This window comes from Cyprinodon tularosa, unplaced genomic scaffold (assembly GCF_016077235.1).
Source record: "Cyprinodon tularosa strain WSP-4 unplaced genomic scaffold, ASM1607723v1 ctg993, whole genome shotgun sequence".
Lineage (NCBI taxonomy): Eukaryota > Metazoa > Chordata > Actinopteri > Cyprinodontiformes > Cyprinodontidae > Cyprinodon > Cyprinodon tularosa.
The window spans coordinates 83,405-109,274 of NW_024039777.1; the positions used below are offsets into that span (position 1 = coordinate 83,405).

General features: G+C 39.4%; 1 protein-coding gene across 1 annotated transcript in view; it reads right to left on the reverse strand.

Annotated features, from left to right (window-relative positions):
- Positions 1 to 3,314: 3,314 nt before the first annotated feature.
- The window catches only part of doc2d (double C2-like domains, delta), an 85,714-nt gene continuing 63,158 nt past the window's right edge, over positions 3,315 to 25,870 (reverse strand). Inside the window, exons 8-10 of the mRNA XM_038276073.1 lie at positions 13,672 to 13,753; positions 13,350 to 13,446; positions 3,315 to 4,936 (exon numbers count right to left, since the gene is read on the reverse strand). Coding sequence (XP_038132001.1) covers positions 4,797 to 4,936; positions 13,350 to 13,446; positions 13,672 to 13,753 — 319 coding nt within the window. The 3' untranslated portion in view covers positions 3,315 to 4,796. The remainder of the gene's footprint in view (positions 4,937 to 13,349; positions 13,447 to 13,671; positions 13,754 to 25,870) is intronic.

A 25,870-nucleotide genomic window follows, 5' to 3' on the forward strand; every position in this document is an offset into this window, starting at 1 on the left:
GTGGCACACTGGCTTCTACTTCCATCTATGATGGTTTTACCCATAATTAAAGAGGCTTATGATGCCTGTTTTGGTTTTCAGTCCTCTAGGAGGAACTAATCTGGGTTTATATCAAATGAAGGTATGAAAAAATATATCTAGAGCAGAAATGACACTGACAAAACAGTTGCAAATGTTAAACTGATCCTTTAAAGAGTTAAAAAAAAGCTAAGGGTCATGTGACACTTGAAGACAGAAGCCCACCACAACAGTTTCATTTTATTTTGCAGTAGTTACACAAACCCAACACAGGATGGCAGCCATACTGTGGGATTGACAATGACATTAAACACACAGAGACTCCACATCTCATCCTCATCAGCCCTCCTGCATAATAACCACTGATTTCAACTCAAGGAAGACAAGTGTTAAAGTCTGAGACAGTAAAGGATTTTTTTTTTTTAAAGCAAACTCTCGCTTTGTTGAGCACAGCAACCGAGCAAAAAATTACCCTGAATAAGCTTTTTTCACAAACAGAAAACACTGCATGGATTGCACAGACTGTAAACACATCAGTATTCAAAAAGATCAGCCAGAGTTGCACTCTATTATGCAAGCTGATGGTAATTGCTAAACATGCAGCTGTATTGCAGATACATGATTACATAAGCAAAGCGGGGGTCAATAGACAGGAGCCTGAAAATTCTGCAACTGTAAACAATCAAGCAAGAGATCTCTCAAAATAAGCAACCATCCGGCTAGAAACATGAACTCCATTTGATCTCTATTACCCAGTCTTGAAGTAAACAAAGTGTGGAGTATTCCCAGAAATAACATAATCTGTCTGTTTGGGTTGATTATCTTACTGCTGCCGTGCTGGGACGGTTAAACGTGCATAGAGAAAAATACACAACAAACCCGCCAGATTTGCCTAATCCATTTCCAAAAGTTATTAAAGATGTAATTGAATATTTGGTTAAGCCTCCTTGATCTTCATAATACCCAAGCCCTTTTTGAGGTTGAACACGATTTAATAGTAAAGGGATCCCAAGGTTGTTGAAGGACAGGACAGGATATGAGCAGCTGGATCGATTATCAGTTGGAAATATCCCCAAGGCAACTGACTGACAGGGCTTTTTAAAATTTTTATGCATGATCGAAGATTTCATGACAGAAGCAACGGTTCACATTTGATATCTTCATAGTTTCAGACAATGAAAAAACACATTTTATGTGGAGATTTGTTTTTAGCAAACCACATACCATAGGTGTATGGAGTTATTAGGGAAACGCTTCATAACATTTAAGATTTTAGGTTTCACTCTTATTAATATGGATATTAAACAAATATAGAGATGGCATCCAAATTAAACAGTATTGTGTATATTTCTTTAATTAGCAGTTGGCAATAATATAGAAATTATTGAAATCAAAAGACGACCCTGAGCATGGCGAAAGCAGAGTAATAATATATCAACAATTAGGTTTTTAAATAATTGATGTATTTAAGATAATTTAAACCTGAATCAAAATAGAAGGAGGAAAAGGCATTGCAATGTAGAAAAGAGAGAAAAAGGAAGCTATCAACATTGCTATGCTATCAAAAGTGCAGAGGGAATGAAAAGTCAGCCTGAATGTAAGTGTTTTTATAAAACCTACTGGATGTTTGCTAAACACATACATACCACTAAAACCATCTATTACCAAATCTATATTAAGTAAACAAGATGTAAAAACATGGCAAAAAATCCTAGCAAAATATAGGGGTTAGTGTCATAGGCTTAAAATTTCAAATTAAATCCTATTTAGTACCACGATTTCACAGTTTTAAAGTATTCATGCAAAAATGTGACAATAAGTTGCATTGGTTGAAAAAAAAAATTTCTAAATTTTACCCAACCAGATAATTGTTTCTGGAGAAAAGTGTTATTTCTGTATTAGTAGCCCCCTTTTTGCTTTATCCTGTATATACACATACACTCACCGGCCACTTTATTAGGTACACCTGTCCAACTGCTCGTTAACACCTAATTTCTAAGCAGCCAATCACATGGCGGCAACTCAGTGCATTTAGGCATGTAGACATGTTCAAGACAATCTCCTGCAGTTCAAACCGAGCATCAGTATGGGGAAGAAAGGTGATTTGAGTGACTTTGAACGTGGCATGATTGTTGGTGCCAGAAGGGCTGGTCTGAGTATTTCAAAAACTGCTGATCTACTGGGATTTTCACGCACAACCATCTCTAGGGTTTACAGAGAATGGTCCGAAAAAGAAAAAACATCCAGTGAGCGGCAGTTCTGTGGGCGGAAATGCCTTGTTGATGCCAGAGGTCAGAGGAGAATGGCCAGACTGGTTCGAGCTGATAAAAGGGCAACAGTGACTCAAATAACCACCCGTTACAACCAAGGTGGGCAGAAGAGCATCTCTGAACGCACAGTACGTCGAACTTGAGGCAGATGGGCTACAGCAGCAGAAGACCACACCGGGTGCCACTCCTTTCAGCTAAGAACAGGAAACTGAGGCTACAATTTGCACAAGCTAATCGAAATTGGAAAATAGAAGATTGGAAAAACGTTGCCTGGTCTGATGAGTCTCGATTTCTGCTGCGACATTCGGATGGTAGGGTCAGAATTTGGCGTCTACAACATGAAAGCATGGATCCATCCTGCCTTGTATCAATGGTTCAGGCTGGTGGTGGTGGTGTCATGGTGTGGGGAATATTTTCTTGGCACTCTTTGGGCCCCTTGGTACCGATTGAGCATTGTTGCAACACCACAGCCTACCTGAGTATTGTTGCTGACCATGTCCATCCCTTTATGACCACAATGTACCCAACTTCTGATGGCTACTTTCAGCAGGATAATGCGCCATGTCATAAAGCTGGAATCATCTCAGACTGGTTTCTTGAACATGACAATGAGTTCACTGTACTCAAATGGCCTCCACAGTCACCAGATCTCAATCCAATAGAGCATCTTTGGGATGTGGTGGAACGGGAGATTCGCATCATGGATGTGCAGCCGACAAATCTGCGGCAACTGTGTGATGCCATCATTTCAATATGGACCAAACTCCCTGAGGAATGCTTCCAGCACCTTGTTGAATCTATGCCACGAAGAATTGAGGCAGTTCTGAAGGCAAAAGGGGGTCCAACCCGTTACTAGCATGGGGTACCTAATAAAGTGGCCGGTGAGTGTATATATATATATGTATATATATATATATATATATATATATATATATATATATATATATATATATATATATATATATATATATATATATATATATATATATATATATATATATATATGTATATATATATATATGTGTGTGTGTGTGTGTGTGTGTGTATATAAGTATATATATGGTAAATGTATGTGTGTATATAAGTCTGCACTTCAGCCAACTGTGCTGATAATCTTAGTAGGCTGTGAGGTGTCTGACAGACAAGGATTTTCTGTCTCTCTTACCCAGAGGATCAATGCATCTATGATTCAGGCAAATGTCTATAAAAGAATGGCATGCAAAAGGGAGTTAAAAGATTTTTTTCAGGCTCCAGGCTGCTTTTTTTTAACAGAAATCAAACAGCCAGACCAAATCTGATCACTTTTTATGAATAAAACACTTTGCCGTGCTAAAAATCTTTTGCACCAGCACTGTATTTTATTAGAGCAGAACCAGAATCACTGACATGCTGTATCTTTTCTTTACACCGTCTAAAATTTGTTTCAGTGGTTCTGTAACAACTTAAAATATGCAAGCAAAGCATCCAAAAGCAAAATAGAAGGTCTGCTTCTTATAAAAAAAAAAATAAGAGCATTATCATATTGTGGGGTTTTCTCAGGCTAGAAGACTGTCTGGTTCACACAACAGCTTTTTGTAATTATTCTGCACCCAAGGGGTTTTCACAACACCAAGGCCTTAGGTGGTTACAGAGGATTTCTCCATTGAATGAACCATTGTTGCCTTTCGTCAATATTTCTTCACACCTCGGTGCTCCTGAAGTCGAATGGAAACATTCTGAATGGGGGCGTGAGGAGAATACAGACAGACTCATATTGGACATACAGAAAATGTAGGCACTCGTATCAAAACTCCCACACACACATACATAAACATTCACACACACACATAAAATGCAGACACATTACTGCCTGACACATAGGTGCTAAAACACCACTGCCATAGACAAATAACGAAAAAGACGCAACACTGAAGGTAAAGGTACAAATCCACCGAATGGATCATTTTGTGCTTTACATCATAATAATATGGTGTCTTGTTTTGCATCAGATCGACAGCAACTACTTCAAATAAGAGATTTTTTTTTTAGCAGCATCCTGTAACTCCTGGAACTATGTACCATATAAGAAGTCACAAAAATGTACAAATATTTGGGCACTTTAACGGGATGAGCCTCCGATCTGTTGGTTAGATGTCAATTTCGATGAAGATGTTTCAGCTTCTACGATACGGTGAGATCTGAGCACAATTTCTAGTGTAATGTTTTGGTACGGCAACACTTCAACAAAGACATCATCACAATTTTGTTTACCTAGAAAAATAAACAGATTCAGATCATACCTTGTCACCATCACCGAGATTGGTATGAATATATACTAATACGTTGTGCCTCAATTAGTGGTAACACATGACAATTTAGATTTGTATCCTTGTTATTATTGCATCTTTTCTTCTTTGTTTAGGTTAATCGCTGCTGCTTTTGTTGGACTCTGTCAACCATCGCTTGGGTAAGACAAACGCATCTGTGCTTGTGTGGTGTGCCTTTGTCTGTGGGAATGTCTTGGGGAGTCTAGTCCGGCTTGTCGCTGCTTGGGGCTCCCTGCTGCGTGAGCGTGTGCCAGTATTCCACTTTCTTTCCTTTGTTTTTCAGACACTCGAACCAGTGTCTGAGTCTCTGTCCCGTCGCATTGATGCCCAGCTCCACTCCGCCTGCACACACACGGGGACACAGGGTTATGATGGATGTGCAGAACTAACAGAGACTGCCCGTTTTAGTATGAACAATAAGTTTAAATGGCTAATTTGCATATATTTCATTTTTTATTTATTTTTTATTTATCTATTCTTTCCTTTTTTACTTATTTTTATTTATTTATTAATTAATTAATTTATTTATTTTCTTTTTAACAAGTATTGTTTTGCCCAACCTTAATAATGGCATGTATAACGTCCAGACTTTTTATTTTTTTTTATAAATACAGGTGCTGGTCATAAAATTAGAATATCATGAAAAAGTAGATTGATTTCAGTAATTCCATTTAAAAAGTGAAACTTGTATATTATATTCATACATTACATACAAACTCATATATTTCAGATGTTTATTTTGTTTAATTTTGATGATTACAAATGACAACAAATGAAAATCTCAAATTCATCATATCAGAAAATTAGAATATTACTGAAGACCAATAAAAACAAAGGATTTATAGAAATGTTGGCCAACTGAAAAGTATGAACATGAAAAGTATGAGCATGTACAGCACTCAGTATTTAGTTGGGCCTCCTTTGGCCTGTATTACTGCAGCAATGCGGCGTGGCATGGAGTCGATCAGTCTGTGGCACTGCTCAGGTGTTATGATAGCCCAGGTTGCTCTAATAGTGGCTTTTAGCTCTTCTGAATTGTTGGGTCTGGTGTATTGCATCTTCTTCTTCACAATACCCCATAGATTTTCTATGGGGTTAAGGTCAGGAGAGTTTGCTGGCCAATTAAGAACAGGGATACCATGGTCCTTCAACCAGGTACTGGTAGCTTTGGCACTGTGTGCAGGTGCCAAGTCCTGTTGGAAAATGAAATCTGCATCTCCAAAAAGTTGGTCAGCTGCAGGAAGCATGAAGTGCTCTAAAACTTCCTGGTATGTGGCTGCGTTGACCCTGGACCTCAGAAAACACAATGGACCAACACCAGCAGATGACATGGCACCCCAAACCATCACTGACTGTGGAAACTTTACACTGGACTTCAAGCAACGTGGATGAAGTGCCTCTCTTCTTTTCCTCCAGACTCTGGGACCTTGATTTCCAAAGGAAATGCAAAATTTACTTTCATCAGAGAACATGACTTTGGACCACTCACCAGCAGTCCAGTCCTGTTTCTCTTTAGCCCAGGCAAGACGCTTCTGACGCTGTCTGTGGTTCAAGAGTGGCTTGACACAAGGAATGCGACAGCAGAAACCCATGTCTTTCATACGTCTGTGTGTGGTGGTTCTTGAAGCACTCACTCCAGCTGCAGTCCACTCTTTGTGAATCTCCCCCACATTTTTGAATGGGTTTTGTTTCACAATCCTCTCCAGGGTGCGGTTATCTCTCTTGCTTGTACACTTTTTTCGACCACATCTTTTCCTTCCCTTCGCCTCTCTATTAATGTGCTTGGACACTGAGCTCTGTGAACAGCCAGCCTCTTTAGCGATGACCTTTTGTGTCTTGCCCTCCTTGTGCAAGGTGTCGATGGTCGTCTTTTGGACAACTGTCAAGTCAGCAGTCTTCCCCATGATTGTGTAGCCTATAGAACTAGACTGAAAGACCATTTAAAGGCTTTTGCAGGTGGTTTGAGTTAATTAGCTGATTAGAGTGTGGCACCAGGGGCCATCAATTTTGAACCTTTTCACAATATTCTAATTTTCTGATATGATGAATTTGAGATTTTCATTTGTTGTCATTTGTAATCATCAAAATTAAACAAAATAAACATCTGAAATATATGAGTTTGTATGTAATGTATGAATATAATATACAAGTTTCACTTTTTAAATGGAATTACTGAAATCAATCTACTTTTTCATGATATTCTAATTTTATGACCAGCACCTGTAGGTTGAACTCTGACACACTGCTCTGATCTTCCCTCTGTGCCTGTGCAGAAATGCGTCTTTCTGCAGAAGTCTACGCTTCACGCTCCACTCTAATGCTTCGCTCTCAGCAATATAGCTCTTCCATCGCTACTTAATAAACTATGTGACTGATCATCCTCTGCCAAGCGTAAAAATAACCTTTGTCTAACTATTAGGATCTTATTTATCGGCCCCCAAGCCTAGAACCGACACTGATATACAGCAGTGTCGGTTCTAGGCTTGGGGGCCAGTGTTTTATAATTGTGGTAGAGGCACCGTGACAACAGAAGTACTGCCCTGGATAAGTCCACTATCAAATAAAGGAGTTAGAAGGACCAACCAATATTAGACCTTAGGTTTTGTCTCTATAGTTTTTTTTAAACAGATACCATTTAGATGGACCTAAATTCTATCACATACAAAAGGGCCGGACTGTCAGAGCTACTGAAAGCAGGTGTAGATTTGGGCTATCGAGCAGGTGAACAGGAAAAATGACACTATAAATATGGTACTTCTGTTCCCAGGCAATATCAGATTCTTACACTTTGATTCCACCAAACCGCATACAGGTGGCAGCCAACAAGCAATTGCACCTATGCATGCGCTTCATTTGCTGGGAAAGCAAATATTTCTTTGCTTCGTTTACTGAGGAAGCAATTCAAACTTGTCAACCTCTTTTCACTATTTATCATTTTGGTGCTTTGAAACCTAAGGAGCCCAGAAGCTCGGTTAAATAGTCCAGTGAGTAGTGGCAGCGTTTACATCGTGTATATGCCTCATGAAATTGCACCTTGAAAAGGTTGACAGGTTGTCTGAAATATATGCCCTTCTTTACAGTAAATGTATGAAAAACAGAGGGGTATTGGAGCATGAGTGTTCATGATGATCCAAGCTCATTACCACAGCAAAGAGTAATTGGTAACTTCCTAATGTAATCCCCTCATTCCTGGTTTATATGTTTTTTTGTTACTGAGACTGGTTTATATTTTGTTTCACAGAACAAGGCATTTTGAAGCTCCTTATTATCTAAACGGTGTTTCTACTATGTAAGCTGCAGTACAAATTTTATATTTTCATGTATATTAGTAACTATTTGTCGCCACTGAAATCTTAATGACTTATAATGATTAAAAATGTCACCATCATCTATGTCAAACATATTCTGTCAGTGCTACATACAGTAAAGTGGATGTTACAAGAATAAGCTCAGTCACAGAGGAGCTGCTGCTGTGTGCCAGTGAAGAGTGATGGTTGGAAATTATTCTGCATACTTAACAACTTTCTTTACACATAGCAAATTTGTCTTTTAGGAACACAAACTCTCTTGTTGTTGTATTCGGAAATTGCTGTCATTGTACAATATGTCTTTGCTTCAGATAGTGCCAATACAGCAAATATTGTAATATTTACAGTCTCTTCAATGAAACAGGGGCTCCCCGATAGTATTACAGGAATTTATAAATAAAAAAACAAAATAAAATTTACTCAAGCTGAATTTTAGTTTGGGATCTTTGACTTTATAGGGTTATCTGTGTAAGCAGTTTTTTTTTTATGTAAGCAGAAATATCAAGGTTTAATTGAGAATTAGACCATCATGAAGTGTGTGGCAGTAAAGCTGAATGTGCTGACAATAAAATCACACAAATCCCCAATGGAAATCACATGTTTTAAATGGTGTAGGCCTGGATTTGGGAGTCATACACAAAATTAAAGGTAAACTACAGCCTGATCAAATTTTTATGTAATATTCTTAAACAGGTCAAAATGAGGCTCAGTATTGTGTGTGACCTCCCTGCAATGGCTGGTCATGCTCCTGATGAGGTGTAGGATAGTCTCCTGAGGGATCTCCTCCCACACCTGCACTAAAGCATCCGCCAACTCCTGGACAGTCACCATTACTGACCCACTGCTAAACCTGAAGGATGTTGCAGGCAGCAGATCACTCTCCACTGTGTCTCTAGACTCTGTCATGTTTGACACATGTGCTCAATTTGAACCTGCTTTCATCCATGAAGGGCACAGGGTGCCAGTGGCGAATTTGCTAATCACAGAGCAAAACCCCCAGATGTGGAAGTCGGGCCCTCATACAATCCTTTCCAACTGTTTGGTAAGGCACACACACATTTGTTGTATGCTGGATGTAATTTTGCAGGGCTCTGGCAGTGCTCCTCCTGTTCCTCCTTGCACAAAGGCAGATGTAGCCTGGGTTATTGTCCTGACCCCTCCTCCACGTCTACTACTGGTACTGTACTGTCTCCTGGTAGCACCTCCAACCCCAGGACATTACGATGTTGGACACAGCTTCTTGGCACAGACCAAAGAACATATAGAGCCAAAGAACATATTAAAAGATTGAGCTATCCAATTTCACGCCTGTAATCAATATAGAGCTATAAGCTATATAATATATTTTATTATTGTTCTTTTTGACAGATCCTTCAAAAATACCAGCATCCTTCAAAAAATTTCATGAATCATTTCTTTTTTCATTAATCATTACATTTTTGTTATTTAGATTGCGATTAGTGAACTGCTATTGCTGTTGCCCTTTTAAACACTTTAAAGGTGTTTAAAGGTTAGACTCTCTGTCTGTCTTCTCAAATATCGCCACATTATGCTCCAGAAACATGGCCAGACCTGAAAGCTGAAAAGGAGGGGACAAAACAGCACTTCAAAATCCAACGGATGAAGCTATCGAGGCTCCATGGATGATTAATACAGTATACATGTACTGTTTGTCAGCATTCATGGTAATGAACTGAAAGTGAGACACTCTTATTGAAGCTGAAATAGATGTAAGCCAAAGACTCAAGACGGAAAAAAAAACAGGCTCAGAGAAACTGAAGCGCAGCTGGAGAATTAGATGAAAGATAACTCTAGATAAAACACCATCCTGATGAGTATAGAGCAGGGAGATGCAGGCAGTTGTTACACCGAGGTTATTACAAAGCTCTGCCTGCACAGCCATGGGAAGAGCTGCGGGTTAAAAAAGAGGCTTTTGGGAATTTCGACTTTCAACGGAGCTTTGGAAAATGACAGCCATGAGAAAACAAGGTTTGATGGATGATCTGTGACAGATCTTATTGCTGCCAAGATACTCCTGCAGGAACCATAGAAGCAGCCTCTAAGCGTCATATAGTTCACAGTCCAGAACCAGTTTCCATTGAATAACAACACTTGCTGCCCCCACATCGATTAGGTGTTTTCCCACCCTGCAAGGTGCTACAGACAGATAAATGGTTAGCCATACTGACACTGCTTGAAGAAGACAGGAAAGAAGAGATATGTATCCAAGGAAGAGGAGATGATCCGGATACAGATAACAGTAATGCACAGTAATTAAAAGCATCTTAAAACCTGATGTCCTCACATATTTTACTTAAAATAATATTTTCCTGTACATATTTTCCGCCTAGGATTCAAACAATCCGGTTATCTAAAGGATAGAGCTGAAGGCTTTGGTCTTTCTGTGTTTGATGCAAGATGTTTCATATCATTCATGGAGAGCAGCAGAATAGTGATAATAAAGAAACTCAACCAGCTATTAAATAGGACACTACATGCTCTACATACACTTTTTTGGTGGATTTTGTGAAAAAGGTTTTATTATTTATTTTTTAATCGAAGAACATTATTAAACAACCTTAAACATCCTCTTCATCAGACAGACCGCTGTAGAACTTCAGCATGTTCAGTCAGAGGCTTCTCCTTGTAAGACAGGCTGCCATTTGTGATCCTTCCTGCCTAGTTATCAATATCTACAACTTGATGTGCTTATAGTATTTGTTACAACAATATCTAACTTTCCCTAAGTATTATTTAAGTAATTCTGAACTGAACTGATTATAAAAGATGAATAACTTTCTTGCTGCAATTTGAATTATGTAAGGATACATAGGCCCTTAATGTTTGACTTGATTAAAACTTGCAGAAAAGAAACACTTCCTTCAAACTCATTAATCAGTCATATAAGGGGCTTCCCTGCTATACAACAAATCCAGAGAGAGAACTAAATGAATAGCCTAACAAAACAGAGACCCTTCAATTCTATTTAAAAGCAAGAGTTTCCAGTTGGGCTTCAAGTTTTTCCTCCAAGTATAACTCTCAAACCTATTCAAGGGTTATTTATAAAACAGACCAAGTAAACACACACATCCACTGCATACCTCACTCCCTGTGCATGGGTGGGTTCTCTCCGGGTACTAACCCTAACCCTAACCCTTCCTCATACAGTCCAAAAACATGACTCTCATGCTACGTTCAGACCGCACAATGCTGAAGCAGCAGAAGCAGCTGCTTTATAAACAAAGGCAATGTTTGATACACATTAAGGCACATGAAAAGGTCTTGCAGCGTGTTTTGAGCAGCAGGAGTGGCGTCTGATGCTCTTCACAAGCAGCACCTGCTGGAGTTGGAAAAATTTAACTGTTTATGCTCAACGCCGCATCAACCAATTAGAGAAGCTGATCTGGGAGCTGGCGGGGAGCAAGACACAATACTGCATACGCAGAGTGCTATTATCACTCCCCTGAAACAGTTTATTAATGCCTAAATTCACTTAAAATATCGAAATCTGCCGGCATAATATTTCAGCTTTTATTATTCTGGCACCTATAGTTTGGATTACGTACGTGAAAGCTGCTAACATCTCCTTCCAGCCACCACAAACACTAGTGGAAAACCAGTAAGAGGCGACGGGGCCAGAGGCTGCTTTTGAAGATTTCCAGGGACAATGCACCGCTGATGTATGCGGGTTTAGTGCTGGTCCGACAGCGAAATAATATTTTGAGGCAGTATCGTAATCTTTGTAAACTGACTGCACAGACTTTCAGGTAGACTTTCTCACCTAAAAATATATTAAAACTACTTTTTACCCACTGATCACAGCAAATTTAGCAAAGCCCCTTTCCGCCATTGAACGCAGGAGCAGCAAAAGCATCAGATACATCTGGACACCCTTTACTGGATGTCTGAACTTAATGTGGACAAGCATAAAAAATGAAACAGATAGTGAGTTTTTGCTGCTTCCAGGGCTTGCGGTGTTGAAGTATCTTTTGGATCAATCTCTGCTTTCACTTATATTCTCCACTTTTTTCTGGTGAGCCTACATATTTTCTGTCAGAATTGCAGGAAAGAAAGATTTACTGTAGATAAAATCTCAACATTTACAGCTTTTTATCCATTGATAACGCATTTCTTTTTTTTTTGTGTCAAATATACTATTTGAAATTATGACCCAGAAGGTTATGTTTACTTTTAACAATTCATAAAACGTCACTCCTCAAGGCTCTGGAGGACTTTATGCAAGACAAAATGTTTTCTTTAAAAGAAAATGGCCTAATATCTTAGCCTAGATCTTCCACAGGAGATTATTTTGGCATGCAGAAAAACCAACCAGATATAACTTTAATTACTTTGAGGTTTCACATCGGAAGCAATGGGTACTGTGGTCTGCTTTCAAACTGCCACTGTGTTCATTTGTAGCTCATTGGCACAGGTGGTTGTTGCAGTAATTGAACACAGCTGATGTCTTTTTCCTATCTGGAAGCGCCATGAATGAAATTTCTATTTATTACGGAGAAAGTTATAGTTTCAAAAATGTTGCTCTTGTTCTTTGCATTCTTTTAAAATCAGATGCTAATTAAATTATGTGATATTGTATTTTTTTACCTATGCTAAACCTTTCTATAATGAGATCATTTTGATCCCTTTTTACCTGTTCTGATGCTTAAACCTCACCTCTTATTTAGTTCTGTTTTGTCCTGTGCATAGGCACACTGTGTTTCCCATTGCTCTCAGGCTAACTGCCCCTGCTACAGTGGGAGTAGTGCTGCTCTCTTTAACAACCTTGAATCTATACTTTATTTTGTCTTGGTGCTTTTTTTCACTTAGCCCTAATTAACCGAACAAGCAAGCTGCTGTCATGAAAGCAGTTATGGGAAGTGATGTATGCTGCATTGATGGCCTTTACCCCTCGCAGAGTTGTAACTCAGTGGCCTTTTCCAAACACGCATTTGACACCAACCCACACCCGTACCGTAAACAATTCCCACTGATATAAGAGACAAATGAGTTAAAGTAAAATGGGTTGATATGAAGGCCTTTCAGTTAAAATGTAATGGTGATTTATTGTCAATACATTTTCCAGCACTAATAGCTCCAACGCTGACTTATTGCTACAGGCCAACATTTTTAGCAGCCTGATTAAGCTATAAGCTTCTGATTGGCTAGATTTATGGCGAATAAGGATCCAGAGACATTCATCCAGCTTTTTGATTTCTCATCTTCATTTCCTTTTCCTCTTAGATTTTCTCACTCCCCATTCAATTGCTCCCTCAAGCCTCATAATTATCCCTCATATCTCCTCAATTTTTAATCCCTCTTTATACCTACTCTTGGCCTGGTTTTAAAGGTTTTAAAGTTTTTTTTACAGATGCTCCGCTTTCATCTAAACATAGTCATAGTCTTTGCTGCCGCTGCAGATTTTCCCTTTGAATGGTCTTAATGCTTACCTATAAAGTCATTGCTCATTCCCAAGTCATAGTCCCACACAGAGATCTCCAGGGTTTTCTTTGCCAGCTGGTCCAAGGTTACTTCATATGAAAATTCCTGTGCAGGTGGCATGCATGAAAGAGGATTCAAATCAGTGACTAGGAAACATAAAATAAAAGAAGCTTATTTTAGCAAATTTTTGTTAAAAACTTGTAAGACTGATGCTAAGAGAAAAGAGGTTTTATAAGCGATGCTCTTGCTGTATGCTGCAGATTGCCCAGAGCTCAGCGGGGAAATCAAGAGTAGACAGGTGTGCATTTTACATCAAGAGGGAAACATTACCTCATTAAATTCAGGATTGAGAGTCTTTTTCTTCACCGAGGTCTTGTACTTTGACTTTTTCCCCATATCTGGCTGTAAGATGCTAAAACAAAGACAGAACAAAGAAAAATATTAAATTCAGTTCCGTCTTACATTAATTTATTTAAAAAAAACGGCTCTACATTAATTTCAAATGAATAAAAAAGAAATCAATTTAACATATTTTATGTTGGAAATGTAAAAAAAAAAAAATTGCATCACATTGTGTTCTCCTGCCTCGTTCTTATATTACTAGTAATTCAGCCTATGCCGCTTGTTATAGAGCAGATTACCAAACATGGTATAACATTAACAAAATTGCATCTGATTTCAAATTCTACATTAATTTATTAAGAGATTTATAGTTGTTTACTGAAAATAGAAAGCCTTACAGGAAAAAAAAAATGCTAACATAACATTATGCACCACTGAAAAGCTAAATTACTTAAATAAAAAAGTATTTTAGGACCTTTAACTGTAATGGATTGTTGCAGCTCATCAGTATTGGAAGTAAATGATGGTGCTCAGGTTGCTAGAATGCACTTAATGACAATATTGTCTGGTGTGCATAAAAATCAATTTGCATATAAATAAGAGAAATAAAATACATATATGCAGAGAAATTTTAATTCATTCGGATCTAGGTTGAGTTATTTGGGTGTTCCCTTATTTTGTTTTTAACAGTATACTTAATTCAACAATGTTCCACGCTGAAATGAGACACATGAAAAGTTGATGACTTCATCACATTGTACTCAAGTTTATGTGCGACTCTAAGTGGCCCCTAAGGTACAGACTGCATGAATATAACACTACATTGCAAGTAGTAGAAAGTAGCTGAAGCAGAAAACAACGTTTTCTCTCTATATCTTCAATACCACAAGAGTAACAGTTATTTCTCACCAAGAGCTTTTCGCAATCTTTTGATCATTGAGAAAGGCTAAATGACCATAGAGAGAGGGGAAGAGAGAGAGAGAGAGAGAGAGAGAGAGAGAGAAAAAGAGAGAGAGAGAGGAAAGGAAATTAAAGAAATCACAATTTGGCAATTATTACTTGAAAAAGAACAATTGCTAATTTTATGAAAGAAAGCACTATCGCTATAGTTATGCTGCTATAGGCTTAGACTGCTGGAGGACATAGGGACCCTTTTTTCATAATTCTGCTTCATTCTATCTCTATTCACCCACTCTGCAGAATTTGTTTGTTCAATCTCTAATGTTCTGCTCTCTCTGCTTTTTCTCATAGTAGCTTCATCTGGTGTGTTTCTGTTATGCTGTGACACCATCCTGGAGAGGAACATCAGCTGTGCTGCTAATACCTTTGTTTATAGATGTTGGGGCTTGGCCTGTTTTACAGTATGGTCCTGTTTCTCTGACCGTGACTGGCTGGATGCTCTCTTCATCCTCTGACATGGGCTCAGAGCTCTTTTGCCTGGCTGTGTGCTTCCTTGATGTGGCCGCCTGTGGAGCTGGTTATACAGTTGCCTTTGGTATCTCTGCTTCTTTACTCATGTCTGTATTTGTCTCCAGTTGGACTCGATAGATGGCCCCTCACACTGGTGATTCTGGTTCTGCTGGAGGTGGAAGTTAATTTTGCCTCTATTTGGTCGCTACAGCATGCTTAGTGTGCGGAATTACCTTCAAGTCAATGAGTCGATGCAATCAACTGGTTTTCCTTAGATAGAAAACTTTGAATCAATTTGACTGGATGATCTGGTTGAATTGTGAAGTGCCTTGAGATGACTTGTGTTATGAATTGGCGATATATAAATAAACTGAATTATTTTATTTTTGGCAAAGTCATTCAGTCCTACTTTGCACCTTTTCAAGATCCGCCCTGTGCATACAAACATGAATTAATCTGTTTTAAATCACCCTTAACAGCAGCAAATATGCTGCAAAAACAAACACAAGCTCTACATATAAATGGTGATGCTTTGGCTGAGTTGTGTCATGTGATGTTTCACCTGTAGTCACTTTACCATCTAAGATAATGTGTTCTTTACCATTAGTGTTGTTGAGAGTCCGTGTCTTTGGCACCATTCAAGACAAATTAGATATTTCTGTTACAGGTTTGTAAAAAAGCTTATCCTCCTGTAGTCTCTCATGTTGAAGCAAAATGTCATTATTTCTGAGATCTTTGCATGTGGGTTTTTTTTTTAATCATACCCGCTATATACCTGGAACTGAATGAGCCAGCAGTGATTGCAGAATACTTTCATGAGATAATTGTGGCCCCAAAGTCCTCTTAACAAGGACAGGGACAGAGAAAGTAGGAGACTGTTGACTGTGGCGAGATCATAATCATGCAGAGGAGGCAGGACTGTATGCTCCAGTGAAAGAAGTGGCAGAAGGTTTGCCGAAGGGCAAGAGCAGTCTTCATCAGCATAAATTCTGAGTCAAGATGTTCAGGCAATGAGATATCTCACTCATCCAGCCCCAGCTACCCCACTGCCCCCACGCTCCATGAATCCCTGCCTGACAGTTGAAGCATGGGATGGGCTTGAAAGTTGTCAGAATCAGAGAGAGTGAAGGCTGAAGGGATTAAGGTGGGCAGAAAAAAAAGATGATAGTGAAAAGAACAGTGAGAAACTTGCCAAATAAAAGTCAGAAGCCATATGATGTAAAATGACCTGTTTAGAGTAATAATATTACACCTAAAAAGATCTACTCATTGAATCCTCATGAGCAGTTCCTCTGGCTCTCTGAAGGTCTTAAAAGTTTTATTTTGGGGTGGGAGATGCAGGAGTTTGCTCTTCAAAAAAAGTGGGTTGTCAGTTCAAACCCCAGCTCTGACACATCAGTCAGGATGTGTCATTTGGCAAGACACTTCACCCACAGTTCCTACTGATGGTGGTCAGCAAAGGTATGGTGTTCTTGTCTTACCACCCCTAGATAGGCCATAAAAGTTCAATGATTCTGCAAAAATCTTATTGAAATTTAAAAAAAGATTTGAATTTATGGGGATGTGTTTTCTACTGTATCACCTCTATCAAACTTACATTGTCAAATAAAGAACTTCACACCGAATAATATTTGGTGAGTTGTACCCCAGCAAGAATCACAAAAACCGCACACTATTTAGTCCTCCAAAACCTTGTGTCATAACTCTGCCTGTGTGTATACCTTATCATCTCGGTTGAAGTCAAACTGTCTTGTTTCTATTCAAGGATTTTGACAACAGTCAACAAACTTCTAATTCAACTACGTTTGGAGCTTGGGGCAACCATCAAGGAATCTTCCTGCTTTATCAAATCCAATGCCAGCTCTTATGTGTATTTCAGTATCATTTTCCTGTTTGAACACCAAAATATCTTTAATTTTAACTTGACCCAAAACAATCAGCCGCATATGAAAAGAAATGGATCTTCACAAACCATTTTGTGCCATAAACCATGATAATAATCTCGGACATTAAGAACCAATGTCCATGTTTCCATGCAGTTTTGCTCATAAACAGCTGTGAGACCTCTCTTCTCTGCTCTGCAACCCCCTCTCAGCCAACTGGCTGCACAGGACCCCTCCCGGATCTGTGACTTGCCACCCCTCTCTGTGTTGAGAACAGTCAAAGACCGCAGCACACAAGGTTGTTCGCTTTTCCGTAAAGCTGCCTGAGGGTTCACATCGGAAGAGGCAACCACAATGGAGACCCCAGCTCAAGGCCCAGATCTCCAGAATGATCAAGGATAAGTCATGATTGTTGACTTTTCAGAACCAAACAAAATAGACTGCAAAATAGACTTTTTGCAACACATTTCTATTGAGGTTCAGAACTTACAGAGCCAGACTGGAGGATAAAGTCTCCTGAAGATCCTATGCTGTCAGCAGCATGGGATGAAGGACAACCCCCCCTTTGCTGTGAGCGTGCCCTGCTAAGCTGCTGCTGGATGAAAATCAAACCTTCCAAAAACGTACATGGAAAGAGGTTTGCAGATCTGGCACAATTAGGGACAGAACAAACAATATGTCTTTTGATGATTTTGATCATTTAATGTGTTTACTGATGGGTAAAGACAAAGCTAACAGGTTGGACTGCATTCTATGCTATGCTACCTTTAGTATTTACACACCTGTAGAACATTTTTGTTTTCTCAAACAATTTTACTAAACCATTGTTTAAAACTATTTCTCTTTTATACCTGCAATCTTATTTTCTGCAATGACCTTAGGCGTTGTTTCTGTTATTTGATGTTTTGCATTGTGTATGAACTAGACCATAATAAGTCAACTTACCTTGCATTTAAAGGGGTCATAGAATGATTATATAGGGTATGTGGTGCTGGTCCTTAAGGTCTCTGAATAGGGTGTAACATTGGTTTGGCTGAAAATGGCAAATTTGCTGTTCTGTGAGCCCTAATGCAAGCTTGCAAGAATGCAACAACAGGTTTTCTTCCTTATATTTTTGCTCATGAATGAAGATGAGCTGTGCGCTGATTGGTTGGAGCGAAGCTGTGTAGCAAAGACGCATCATAGCAACAAGCACTCACTCACTGAAACATCAAAATTATCGATATGGTAGGGTGACTAGACGTCCAGTTTTTCCTGGACATGTCTTACTTTTCATACCTAAAAAAGAGTTTCAAAATCGTCAGAGACCAAAGGAGTTATACTGTTAAAGTTGCAGCGTAGAAGGTAAAGTTCCAAAGAAAGAACAATGTGGTGAAAAAATATATACTTTTATGCAAAAAGTAGCTTTGTATTCTTAGATATAATCTTGGTTTATCTAGATGTTGCTTGATTGTAAGGATCTATGGCATTTTTAGAGATGTCCATTGTCATTGCTCTACAGCCTGCTGCTTTGGCCGGACATGGTGAGTCACTCAAATTAGATAAAGATCTCACACTTCCATCTAGCTGCCGTCCAATATCACTCATAAATACAGAGCATAAAGTCTTCTTTAACACATCAGCCAAAATCTTTGAAAACATATCACCTTTTCCACTCTGAACAGACTGGTTTTATTGAAAGCATTACAAGAAGACTCATCAAACTACTAGAGTATTGCATAACCCCAAATGAAAACCAGTTTCATCGTTTAAATCTATGCAGAAAAGGCTTTCGATAAGGTCAACTGGGAAATTCTATTTGCTACCTAACTGAAATTTGGATTTGGACTTACTTTTTTGTCATGGATTAAAGTGTTATAAAGCTTTCCTATTCTTAGTATAAAAAAAAGGCTTGATTCTTCAGAGCTTCGATTTTAAGAGAAACACCAGAAAGGGTCTCAACTCTCCTAATTCCCTCATATATAGTCTATGCACATATATGTCAACATGTATATAGACTAATTTATTTGCGCAGTTAATGGAAATATCCATGAGTAAAGACTATCTGTCAAAAAGAACGTAGTAATATTGTATACGTACAGGAGTAAAGAAGGTGAAAGGGTATGCTTAAATAAGTTTAATTTTTTTTATAAGTTTCTTCATAACCCTTTTCAGACATAGGCTCTGATTTAAACATATAGCATAATTGTATATACACTCACCGGCCACTTTATTAGGTACACCTGTCCAACTGCTCGTTAACACTTAATTTCTAAGCAGCCAATCACATGGCGGCAACTTAGTGCATTTAGGCATGTAGACATGGTCAAGACAATCTCCTGCAGTTCAAACCGAGCATCAGTATGGGGAAGAAAGGGGATTTGAGTGACGTTAAACGTGGCATGATTGCTGGTGCCAGAAGGGCTGGTCTGAGTATTTCAGAAACTGCTGATCTACTGGGATTTTCACACGCAACCATCTCTAGGGTTTACAGAGAATGGTCCGAAAAAGAAAAAACATCCAGTGAGCGGCAGTTCTGTGGGCGGAAATGCCTTGTTGATGCCAGAGGTCAGAGGAGAATGGCCAGACTGGTTCGAGCTGATAGAAGGGCAACAGTGATTCAAATAACCACCCGTTACAACCAAGGTGGGCAGAAGAGCATCTCTGAACGCACAGTACGTTGAACTTTGAGGCAGATGGGCTACAGCAGCAGAAGACCACACCGTGTGCCACTCCTTTCAGCTAAGAACAGGAAACTGAGGCTACAATTTGCACAAGCTCATCGAAATCGGACAATAGAAGATTGGAAAAACGTTGCCTGGTCTGATGAGTCTCAATTTCTGCTGCGAAATTCAGATGGTAGGGTCAGAATTTGGCGTCTACAACATGAAAGCATGGATCCATCCTGCCTTGTATCAACGGTTCAGGCTGGTGGTGTCATGGTGTGGGGAATATTTTCTTGGCACTCTTTGGGCCCCTTGGTACCAATTGAGCATCGTTGCAACGCCACAGCCTACCTGAGTATTGTTGCTGACCATGTCCATCCCTTTATGACCACAATGTACCCAACTTCTGATGGCTACTTTCAGCAGGATAATGCGCCATGTCATAAAGCTGGAATCATCTCAGACTGGTTTCTTGAACATGACAATGAGTTCACTGTACTCAAATGGCCTCCACAGTCACCAGATCACAATCCAATCTTTGGGATGTGGTGGAACGGGAGATTTGCATCATGGATGTGCAGCCGACAAATCTGCGGCAACTGTGTGATGCCATCATGTCAATATGGACCAAACTCCCTGAGGAATGCTTCCAGCACCTTGTTGAATCTATGCCACGAAGAAATGAGGCAGTTCTGAAGGCAAAAGGTGGTCCAACCCGTTACAAGCATGAGGTACCTAATAAAGTGGCCGGTGAGTGTATATATGTCACTGATGGACTGGCAACCTGTCCAGGGTGTACCCCGCCTCTCGCCCATTGACAGCTAGATATAGGCACCAGCACCCCTCGCGACCCCACTCGGGACAAGTGTGTCAGATAATGGATAGATGGATGGATGGATGGATGGATGGATGGATGGATGGATTGATATGTCACTGATGGTACATGATGTTTACTTGTGCTCAATTTTTTATTTTTATTTTTTGCTGGAGACCTTACTAATGGACTCCACCAAATATGCTGATAGTGTGTTGTTCTTTTTAGAAAAATGCAAACCCTTCCAGGGACAGTTTAACCAAAAACAGTCACAGTCACAGTCACAATTTTAAGGATCCGAAAACCCAAAATATATTGCATTCCATTTTTTAGAGTGGATTTGGAAGAATCTACCAATCATTTAAATGTTATGTGAAATAATCTTCTAAATATTGCACATATCAACCCCTGATTTATTTTATTAATTTACCACTGGTTAAAGTGGATAAATTTTTCAAACGCACCAGGTTCGCTACATTTTTGAGAGCCTAGTGGGAAATATCTCAAAATCAATAATCTTCTATTCTTCCATAGATATGAACACCCATTTGAAGCAAAGCAGTTTGCCTGGATAATAAAATGGCTCTTTACTTTTCCACATGGAACAGTTAAGGAGTTAATTATTTAGACAAAATATTTGATTGAAAAACTCTCCTTTATTTAAGAGAGTTAACCCTTTCATATTATTGAAATAATATGAAATTAGGAAAAGAGATTTATTTTAATATTGCCAACTAAATTATTTTTATACAGTAATAAATTTACAATGAAACAAATGAATATAACTAAATTTTTTAAACATGAGCAGAAGAAATAAATTAAATATTCTCACTAAGGGGCAGACACTTGCACTGTCATAAACTGACTCACTGGTCTGAGGCTTCCCCAGGGCTTGGCCTTATTGGCTGGCAATGGTGCCGTTTCTGTCTCTCAAGGAGTTTGGTGGTGTGTATTGCTGCCATGGTGTGATGGATTTTATCTGGCTGTCAAAAAGAGGCTTTCAGAGCTGCACTTTGCTGCTAATAGATGCTGCAGAATCAAGGCCTTTTACTGTCTTTGCCACATCTAGATCTGTACACCACAAAGTGACAAAATGTCTCTTATGCTGGATTGTACAGGACTTAATATATTCATTCACAGGATTAAGATATTGTCTTGAGATATTCTTTTTACCACCCTGGCCCATGTACTGTTGGCTACCATCTAATATACTGGCCTAAAAGGCCACCATAGTACACAAAACAAAAAAGAAAAAAAAACAACAATGGAGGACACTGATGCCAATGATACGTAAGTGTATGCTGACTTTTTATCTTAGATAAAAATGTTTGTAACATCCGAGAGGAAAGATCTAAAATGTGTTGTGTAAGAAGGTTGTGCAATTTTTAATACCTGGCATCTAAAAATTGTCTTTTTTTGGTGTTTTAAAAAAGAAATGAAAATAAATAAATGAGAGGACCAACAGAACAAACCTTCTGTTTCGCTAATATAAATGAAAAAGGTGAGGTTAAATCCCAGGGACATTTCAAATTGTAGTAAATAACTGTGCAAATCCCAAACACCCAAGTCCTATAATCAGAGTAACATTCATTATACTGACTGTATTAATAAAAAGTAGAGGCTGCATACCATCAACCAAACTCTAAATAACCACAAAAAATTAATGGAGTAATTTATTACAGAAGGAGGCTGGCCCACAGAGATAAGCAAGGATTATCCCATAGATTTTTTTCCCTCATAGTTTTTCTAAAAAATGGAACGTCACTGCTAAATCAGTGGCTCTCTAACCAACACAATATTAATACTCTGAACCTCCATTATTGTAGTCCACCAGCTTGCACTGACTGATAAGGACAACAATTGTTAAAAAGACCTGATTTTCTCATGAGCAAGTGAGGAGAACTCTCTCCTACATGCATCATCATTAAATATAATAGATTATAATCAATGTAAAATAGAGAACTATCTTAAACTTAGACAGCTTTTATTGTCATTTTGTTTACACAAAGTTTATACAGAATGAAATTTCTCTTTGTTCAACTTTCACAGTAAATGAGCAGCAGCTTAGCAGTGAAATGAACATTTCCATTTCATAAAGTGCAGCAGTGATGAAAAACATGGTGCAAAACACATTGATATGGAAGTTAAGAGTAGTGCATAGACAAATACCCATGGTGCAAAAATGCAGTAGAAAAACATTTTTGAGTTTAGTTCTTTTTGGTTTGGTGTTATCAGTGTGGTGGAGAGTCTGTGACTTGATTTAGAGTTTTTTTCCAACAGTTCAGCTGTCTAATGGCAGTGGGGAAAAAGCTGTTTGCAGAATCTGTTGAACCTGCAGTTGATGCTGCAAAAGCCTCTTCCCAGGGGCAATAGGGAGAACAGTCCTAGGTGAGGGTGTGAGGGGTCACTGATGATGTTACGGGATCGGGACACGCAGTGCTGGGATGAAATGTCTTTGATGGAGGGAAGAGGAGCCCTGATGATCCTTTCTGATGTTCTCACCACTATTCTCATCTTCTTCCAGTCTGAGACGCTGCAGCCTCCACACCACACAGTGAGACAGCTGGTCAGAACACTCTCTATGGTGCTTCTGTAGAAGGTTGTGAGGATGGGTGGGGTAGCTGGGCTCTCCTCATCCTCCGCAGGAAGTGCAAGTGCTTCTGTGCCCTTTTGACTAGTGAGGCGGTGTTTATAGTCCAGGTGAGTTTGTCTGTGATTTGCACCCCCAAGAATTTGGTGCTGCTGACCACCTCTACAGCTGAGCTGTTGATGAGCAGCGTAGCATGGTTAGGCTGGTTCTTCCTGAAGTCGACAATGAACTCCTACGTCTTCTCCACATTCAGGATCAGGCTGTTATCTCTTCACCAGCCCACCAGCTGCTCCGACTCCTCTTTGTAGTCCTGGCCGTTGTCGTCTCTGATTAGGCCCATAACAAACCCATTTAGGAAGTCAGCATCAGCTGCACAGTAAATGTTGCAGTGTTAAAGTAACACTCAGGAGTACATTTGGTCTCCCTCTTAGTTAGTGTTGGATCAAATGTACTCTCACTTTGTGTTATTTTTTCCACTGCAACATCTACCGTGTGCACCCACTGGAAGGGAGGGTGTGTGTTGTAGTCTGTGATTGTCCGTATGCCTCGCCATATCCTCCTGGTGTTGCTGGCATCGTGGAAGAGTTCCTGGATCTTCCAGTTGTGGTTCTGCTTTGCTGATTTGATGGCACGGTTTAAGTGCTTTTAGCAATTTCAGAACCTCCCTACTCATCCAGGGGCATTGGTTGGCCCAGGTGGTGATGTTCTTTGCTATGTTGTTGTTTTCAATGCATTTGCTGGTGTAGGCTGACGCAGACATGGCATTCTCGTCCATATTTATCTTGTTGTCATATGTAGCTGCAGCTTTTAACATGTTCCAGTCAGAGCATTCAAAACAATCCTGGAGTTTCTCTATGGACCCCTCCGTCCACCGCAAGACCTGCTTCACTGTTGGTTTTGCCCTGATTAGCAGGGGGCCTTAATGTAGGAATTAGCATGACAGATAGGCAATGATGTTTTCGTCAACGATGAGGATGACAAAATCATTTAGTTGTTGCACCTTTTTTTGCACAAAAACAAAAACTGAAGAGCTAAACGTGCATCTTTGATGAATAAAACATGATGAGTCAGGGGTTTGAGTTTTTGTCAACAAGACGAGACTAAATAAAAAAAAGCACATCAACATCTGACGTTTAAAATACATTATTGCGCTGTAATCTGTTAAACAAGCTAAACAGTAACAGCCATGCTGCTGCATCCTGTCTTATCCTAACGTCCACCTGCCGAGCATGCTGCAGGAGCACTGATGGATCAAGGCAGCAGCAGCAGGGTCTGAGAAAATAACCCAGAATGGTCCAGTACTATACAGGTGCTGGTCATAAAATTAGAATATCATGAAAAAGTAGATTGATTTCAGTAATTCCATTTAAAAAGTGAAACTTGTATATTATATTCATACATTACATACAAACTCATATATTTCAGATGTTTATTTTGTTTAATTTTGATGATTACAAATGACAACAAATGAAAATCTCAAATTCATCATATCAGAAAATTAGAATATTACTGAAGACCAATAAAAACAAAGGATTTATAGAAATGTTGGCCAACTGAAAAGTATGAACATGAAAAGTATGAGCATGTACAGCACTCAGTATTTAGTTGGGCCTCCTTTGGCCTGTATTACTGCAGCAATGCGGCGTGGCATGGAGTCGATCAGTCTGTGGCACTGCTCAGGTGTTATGATAGCCCAGGTTGCTCTAATAGTGGCTTTTAGCTCTTCTGAATTGTTGGGTCTGGTGTATTGCATCTTCTTCTTCACAATACCCCATAGATTTTCTATGGGGTTAAGGTCAGGAGAGTTTGCTGGCCAATTAAGAACAGGGATACCATGGTCCTTCAACCAGGTACTGGTAGCTTTGGCACTGTGTGCAGGTGCCAAGTCCTGTTGGAAAATGAAATCTGCATCTCCAAAAAGTTGGTCAGCTGCAGGAAGCATGAAGTGCTCTAAAACTTCCTGGTATGTGGCTGCGTTGACCCTGGACCTCAGAAAACACAATGGACCAACACCAGCAGATGACATGGCACCCCAAACCATCACTGACTGTGGAAACTTTACACTGGACTTCAAGCAACGTGGATAAAGTGCCTCTCTTCTTTTCCTCCAGACTCTGGGACCTTGATTTCCAAAGGAAATGCAAAATTTACTTTCATCAGAGAACATGGCTTTGGACCACTCACCAGCAGTCCAGTCCTGTTTCTCTTTAGCCCAGGCAAGACGCTTCTGACGCTGTCTGTGGTTCAAGAGTGGCTTGACACAAGGAATGCGACAGCAGAAACCCATGTCTTTCATACGTCTGTGTGTGGTGGTTCTTGAAGCACTCACTCCAGCTGCAGTCCACTCTTTGTGAATCTCCCCCACATTTTTTAATGGGTTTTGTTTCACAATCCTCTCCAGGGTGCGGGTATCTCTCTTGCTTGTACACTTTTTTCGACCACATCTTTTCCTTCCCTTCGCCTCTCTATTAATGTGCTTGGACACTGAGCTCTGTGAACAGCCAGCCTCTTTAGCGATGACCTTTTGTGTCTTGCCCTCCTTGTGCAAGGTGTTGATGGTCGTCTTTTGGACTACTGTCAAGTCAGCAGTCTTCCCCATGATTGTGTAGCCTATAGAACTAGACTGAAAGACCATTTAAAGGCTTTTGCAGGTGGTTTGAGTTAATTAGCTGATTAGAGTGTGGCACCAGGGGCCATCAATTTTGAACCTTTTCACAATATTCTAATTTTCTGATATGATGAATTTGAGATTTTCATTTGTTGTCATTTGTAATCATCAAAATTAAACAAAATAAACATCTGAAATATATGAGTTTGTATGTAATGTATGAATATAATATACAAG